General features: G+C 53.1%; 1 protein-coding gene across 1 annotated transcript; it reads right to left on the bottom strand.

Moving 5' to 3' along the window:
- Positions 1-2,058: 2,058 nt before the first annotated feature.
- Positions 2,059-2,745, bottom strand: LOC144771495 (histone H1.01-like). The gene has a single exon (XM_078655911.1). The coding sequence runs from the start codon at positions 2,704-2,706 to the stop codon at positions 2,059-2,061; it is 648 nt and encodes a 215-aa protein (XP_078512037.1). The 5' UTR covers positions 2,707-2,745.
- Positions 2,746-6,947: the final 4,202 nt, after the last annotated feature.

Here is a 6,947-nt window from a genome sequence, read left to right as displayed (position 1 = left end):
ACGAACACAACTGCTCTTTTAAGGGCCAACCACTTCCTCCCCTAAGAGCTAACGTGCTTCTATTATGACCGGAGAAATATGGGTTTTGGAATATGTGTTTTATAAGGGTAATGTTAAGTGCAGAAAGGCCCGCTCTCACGGGGCTTGCTGCAGACCGAGGGCCGACAGCAGGCAACCCGTTCCGCCTCTTTAAATTAACATGTCTATATGAATGGGACCAAGTGTCACATGAGCACTGTAACGATGAGGTTCAATAAACCCACTGGGGAATTCACACATCTGCCCCCCCCCCCCGGGCTTATGGTTTTCCATGTTGGGGGCGAACAGTGTCTGTGTGAGCAGGTTTAACGTTGTGTTTGTACTTTTAAGACCCTGGGGAACGGCGTTAGTTCACCCCGGGGCAAACGTTCCCGAAATCAGACACACAAACCCGATGTACCGGGGACACAGATGCCCCTTAAGCGGTGGCTTGTGACCAGCGGATCCCTGCACAACCCCCTATAAAAAGGCTTTTTATTATTAGATGGACACATTGAACAGGCGTTTATGCACTGTGAACACAGAGTGCTCTGGTTAACCCAGAGCCGGTATAAGTTGCCCAGTGACCGTGGTACTCGCAGCACACCCTCCCTAACCTGTAAAACACATGCCATGACAGATAAGAGAAGCTCGTAGGTGACAGGGTGATGGACCTTAAAAGAGCCGTTGTGGTGGTGGTTGTTCGGGTCGGTCCGTCTCCTTAGGCCCTCTCGCCTCGGATGCGACGGGCCAGCTGGATGTCCTTGGGCATGATGGTCACCCTCTTGGCGTGGATGGCGCACAGGTTGGTGTCCTCGAAGAGCCCGACCAGGTAGGCCTCGCTGGCCTCCTGCAGGGCCATGACGGCGGAGCTCTGGAAGCGCAGGTCGGTCTTGAAGTCCTGGGCGATCTCCCTCACCAAGCGCTGGAAGGGCAGCTTGCGGATGAGGAGCTCGGTGGACTTCTGGTAGCGGCGGATCTCGCGGAGAGCCACGGTGCCTGGCCGGTAGCGGTGAGGCTTCTTGACTCCTCCGGTGGCAGGCGCGCTCTTGCGGGCTGCCTTGGTGGCCAGCTGCTTGCGGGGCGCTTTGCCGCCGGTGGACTTGCGGGCTGTCTGCTTGGTGCGGGCCATGGCGGGAGCGGTCTCTCTCAGCGAAGGCAGAGAAGAATGGCGTCTACCAGGGAAAGAGCCCTATTTATGCCCTCACAGATGGAGGGCTGCTCTGGTTGGCTGAGGAGACCGCCCCACGTTCGAAAATAGCCCGCGGTGTGCAACGATTGGATACTGAACTGGAGGCTGCAGCCTAGCTGTCCAATGAGCTGTGGATAAAAGAGACCCCCCCCTTGGATGATGGCGCCGGAGCCCGCGCCTCGGTCAGCCTTTGTCTCCGTCCGTCCATCCACTTGTAGTCACGAGGACGACTCGACCCCGGTCAACCGGGAGAGGAGCCCGAGATGTCATAAGCACACTGCCCTTGGTCACTCTGGAACACGCCCCCGTTACCTGCGCTCGATTGAAAGTTCACAATCGTCTGCTTTATGCAGGCGCTATATCGAGTCTGCCCGGATACAGTGAAAGCACCAACACAAACACGTTTATAATAAACTGAGGTCTTATAACTCACAGACCCGCTTTTTACCCTCACCCTGGAGCACGCAGTTACCTGCGCTCCAATTAAAGTTCACAATCATCTGCTTTATGCAGACACTTTTTAGAGTCTGCCCGGGTACAGTGAAAGCACAGAGACACACACGTTATTGCACATGTATTATAAACGGAGGTCTTATAACTCCCGGACCCCCTTATTTTCTATGTAATAACGATTTCAATCCACGCAGCACCGAAAGAGCCGTTTATATGGCCAAGATCACACGCGGCACTCGCGTGTGGAAAAGTGCGCTATGGATGTATGGTGCAGTTTATTTTTGAGAAGTGGGGCCATTGGGTGGGTGCAAAGGTGGGGAGGAACACGCTCTCTTCTAGACAGGGTGGTGGCCCTTAAAAGAGCCGTTGTGTTTGCAGTGTCTCGGTGCCAGCCCTTACTTCTTCTTGGGCGCTGCCTTTTTGGGCTTCGCTGCTTTGGGCTTGGCTGCCTTGGGTTTGACTACCGTGGCAGGGCTTTTCTTGGCTACTTTGGGCTTCGCCGCCTTGGCTTTCGCTGGGCTCTTGGCAGCCTTCTTGGCAGGGGCAGCCTTGGGCTTCTTGGGGCTCTTGGCTGCTGCTGGCTTCTTGACCTTCTTCGGGCTCTTCTTGACCCCCGCGGGAGCCTTTTTGGGCTTCTTGGCGGCAGGGGCAGCTTTCTTGGCCGCTGGCTTCTTGGTCTTGGCAGCTGTCTTCTTGGCTGCCTTCTTGCCCTCCAGCTGCTTCTTGTTCACTTTGAAGGACCCGGAGGCCCCGGTGCCCTTCAGCTGGGCTAGGGCGCCTTTACTGACCAGGCTCTTCAGGGAGACCTTAACGCGGCCCTTGTTCTTGTCCGCATCGTAGCCGGCGGCGGTCAGCGCCTTCTTCAGAGCCACCAGGGAGACTCCCTTCCTCTCGGCCGAGGCGGTCACACACTTCAAAATCAGGTCGGACACGCTGGGACCGGAAGGCTTCTTGGCCTTGGAGGCCCCCGCTGCTTTCTTCTGCTTCTTCTTGGGGGCGACCTCAGCGGGAGGAGCCGCGGCGGCTGGAGCGGTTTCTGCCATTGCAATACAAGTCTCGGCGCTGTCACAGAACAGAAATGTACCTCCCAACCCGAGCCCCGTGCATATATAGGGAGGAGCCAGCCCCTGATTGGTTCCGAGGAGTGACGGCTGTGTGCGAGGCGCACTCGGCTCTCTGCTCCGAGCTGACTTTTGTGTTTCCTACTATCGGATTATCTAAGTTTTTAAACACAATCCGTTAAACACACGCTCCCATACACACATGAAAAGAAGCCCAACTTCAACCCCTTCCCGTGCCCTCCCCCGTTTCAGCCGACCCCGTCCTCAGAGGCTTGTAATCCGCCGTGAATCTCTGCCCTCCCCCGATGGCTGACGCCCCCGAGCCTTGAATCCCGGGCCCCGGGCCCCTTTCCCCCGGTCCACCCTCGCGCTCTGAGTCCGGGAGCGGCGGCCCGCGGGCGGGAGGGGCCTCCTGCAGGGAGTGGGCCCTGTGGCGTCACAATGGGGCTCAGGGGGACGCGGGGAGCGCGTTCTGGAACGGGCCGAAGTAACACAGGGCTCCGCCGGCCGAGCGGGGGAGCGAAGACAACAACAGGGGGCCCCGGCCCGGGGGTCAGGGGGGCCCTCGCCGCGCGCCTGCACCCTCGGCTGTGGCACCCACGACTCGGAAGCAGCCGGGGGATTTTTACAAGCAGCGGGGCACGGGCCGGGCTCAAGACTCACGGGCATCACAAGGCGGCTGCGCGCTGGTAGCTTCACATGCAGCCAGAGGGCATTCACTGCCAAGCGCCGAGCTGGAGGAGACGGGGGCACACTAAACATAATAAACACACAGTGACACAATAGAGGCAGGCGGCCGAGTTAGACCTACATTGGCACCCAGCGTGAGAGCAGAGGGTGTGAATGCACCTGAAATGGTGACCCCAGTACCTGCATGGAGGCACTCTGCTGAGCTGATGTTCACAGCTGGAGTTAGGTTTACATCTCAGGTGACATCTTTGGACGGGAACCGACCTTAACAACGCGGTCAAAACACCGCAGTACATTTCGATCGCTGCATTTACAACGCAAGTCTTTTCCACGACTTGCACGGGAGGGCGCACTAGACTATGGAATAGTGCGATTTACTATTCCAACACCTTCCCTACCTTACTTAGGCTGGAGTTCGAATAGTAAATCATACTATTCCTAAGTCTAGAGCGCCCTCCCGTGCAAGTCGTGGAAAGCGCCTAAAACAGCAATGTAATGTACCGCAATCTAATTGTTACATCATACATCCCACAGTACAGAGTGAGGCCTGTGACTATCAATGTTGTATTGAGCCCGATTGCTGGGGTGGGGACCACTCCTGAATCAAATGGCATGTCAAGAGTGCGACCTGCGCCGACAAATCAGATTCTGCGCCTGGCAGCCTGATTGAGGTCTACTGCTAATTACAGGTTTTCGCCTTATATGTAGGTAGAGGGAAACAAAAATAAAACACTTCTCATAGTCCAAGACGTACATGAACACCATTCACAGTTTCAGATCTTAGCCTTCAGGTACCCTGGCCCATCCCTAGCTTCCAGGAACCTGTTTTAGTAATATATCTGATACTATGAGGTTTCCAGAATAAAGGGGACAAAGTAAGCCCTTCTTCCCAGAGATATAGAGCTCCGCACAGGAAAATATTTCACGTCTTTCCCTGGGGTGGCGGTGTAAGAATAAAATACTTCACACGGCCCAAAACAGCACAAAATAACCCAGTCACCATATCAGAATAGAGCCTTCAGGGCTCTGGGGCATTTCTAGCCACCAGGGACCTGCTTTAGTGATATTTGTGACATTATGAGGTTTTCAGATTCAAGGGCACTAAGTCACTCTTTCTACCCAGGGATTTGGAGCTCCAGGCAGGGTAAGATTCAAGATTTCCCTCACGAGTGGAGGTGAAGAAATGAAAACACTTCACCTAACCTAAAAGGTACATACACCCATTTGAAAGATCAGGCCTTGGCCTGCAGAGACATGGGCACATTTCTATCCACCAAACACATGTTTTAGTGATAAATGTGAAATTATGATGTGCTCAGCTGCAAGGGGACAATGGCACTCCGTCTACCCAGAACTACGGAGCTCTGCATAGGGTAAGATTTCAGCCTTTCACCTTGGATTTGAGGGAAGTGTTTTACTTCTCCGCCTCCTTCCAAGGGGAAAACCTGCGATCTCCCCCTGTGCGTAGTTCCATAGCCCTGGGTAGAAGGAGCAACTGTATCCCTTTGAAGATTAACACCTCCAAATGTTACATGTATCCCAAAAAATGGTGCCTGGAGGTTGGAAATAGGCCAAAGGCATTACAGGCCTTTCCCGATACTGCGAAGGGGAGAAATAGACCTTATTGGGCATGTGAGGTGTTTTGCTTAAACACCTCCAGCCAGGGGGATAACCTAAAATCTTACCCTGCGCTGAGCTCCATAACCCTGGGTAGAAGGTGCGACTTCATCCCCTTGAAGCTTAACACCACAAAATGTCACAGGTATCAGTAACATTGGTGCCTGGGGGCTGGAAGTAGGCCCAAGGCCTTTCAGGCCTTTCCTGACACTGTGAAGGGGTGAAATAGACTTTATTGGGCATGTGGAGTGTTTTGCTTTAACACCTCCAGCCAGGGAGATAACCTGAATTCTTACCCTGCACTGAGCTCCATAACACTTGGTAGAAGGTGTGACTTCATCCCCTTGAAGCTTAACACCACCACATGTCACAGGTATCAGTAACATTGGTGCCTGGAGGCTGGAAGTAGGCACAAGGCCTTGCAGGCCTTTCCTGATACTGTGAAGGGGTGAAATAGACTGTACTTGGCATGTGTAGTGTTTTGCTTCATCACTTCCAACTAGGGGTGAAAAGCTGAAATCTTACCCTGCGCTGAGCTCCATAACCCTGGGTAGAAGGTGTGACTTCATCCCCTTGAAGTTGAACAACACCAAATGTCACAGGTATCAGTACAATTGGTGCCTGGAGGCTGGAAGTAGGCCCAAGGCCTTGCAGGTCCTTCCTGATACTGTGATGGGGTGAAATTCGCTTTATTGGGCATGTGAAGTGTTTTTCCTTAACACCTCCAGCCAGGGGGATAACCCGAATTCTTACCCTGCACTAAGCTCCATAACCCTGGGTAGAAGGTGTGACTTCATCCCCTTGAAGCTTAACACCACCAAATGTCACAGGTATCAGTATCATTGGTGCCTGGAGGCTGGAAGTAGGCACAAGGCCTTGCAGGCCTTTCCTGATACTGTGAAGGGGTGAAATAGACTTTACTTGGCATGTGTAGTGTTTTGCTTCATCACTTCCAGCTAAGGGTGAAAAGCTGAAATCTTACCCTGCGCTGAGCTCCATAACCCTGGGTAGAAGGTGTGACTTCATCCCCTTGAAGTTGAACAACACCAAATGTCACAGGTATCAGTACAATTGGTGCCTGGAGAATAGATGTAGGCCCAAGGCCTTGCAGGCCTTTCCTGATACTGTGAAGGGGTGAAATAGACTTTACTTGGCATGTGTAGTGTTTTGCTTTAACACCTCAAGCAAGGGCGATAACCTGAAATCTTACCCTGCACTGAGCTCCATAACCCTGGGTTGAAGGTGTGACTTCTTCCCCTTGAAGCTTAACACCACCAAATGTCACAGGTATCAGTAACATTTGTGCCTGTAGGCTGGAAGTAGGTCCAAGGCCTTGCAGGCCTTTCCTGATACTGTGAAAGGGGTGAACTAGACTTTATTGGGCATGTGAAGTGTTTTGCTTTAACACCTCAAGCCAGGGCGATAACCTGAAATCTTACCCTGCGCTGAGCTCCATAACCCTGGGTAAAAGGTGTGACTTCATCCCCTTGAAGCTTAACACCACCAAATGTCACAGGCATCAGTAACATTGGTGCCTGGAGGCTGGAAGTAGGCCCAAGGCCTTGCAGGCTTTTCCTGATACTGTGAAGGGGTGAAATAAACTTTATTGGGCATGTGGAGTGTTTTGCTTTAACACCTCCAGCCAGGGGGATAACCTGAATTCTTACCCAGCGCTGAGCTCCATAACCCTGGGTAGAAGGTGTGACATCTTCCCCTTGAAGCTTAACACCACCAAATGTCACAGGTGTCAGTAACATTGGTGCCTGGAGGCTGCAAGTAGGCCCAAGGCCTTGCAGGCCTTTCCTGATACTGTGAAGGGGTGGAATACAATTTATTGGGCATGTGAAGTGTTTTGCTTTAACACCTCGAGCCAGGGGGAATAACCTGAAATCTTACCCTGCGCTGAGCTCCATAAC

The sequence above is a fragment of the Lissotriton helveticus genome, chromosome 8 (assembly GCF_964261635.1).
Source record: "Lissotriton helveticus chromosome 8, aLisHel1.1, whole genome shotgun sequence".
In the NCBI taxonomy this organism is placed as follows: domain Eukaryota; kingdom Metazoa; phylum Chordata; class Amphibia; order Caudata; family Salamandridae; genus Lissotriton; species Lissotriton helveticus.
This window is presented reverse-complemented; position numbering and strand designations above follow the sequence as displayed.

Bases quoted from the DNA above. Each gene is read 5' to 3' on its own strand.
- LOC144771495 (XM_078655911.1), bottom strand. From the start codon at position 2,706: ATGGCAGAAACCGCTCCAGCCGCCGCGGCTCCTCCCGCTGAGGTCGCC.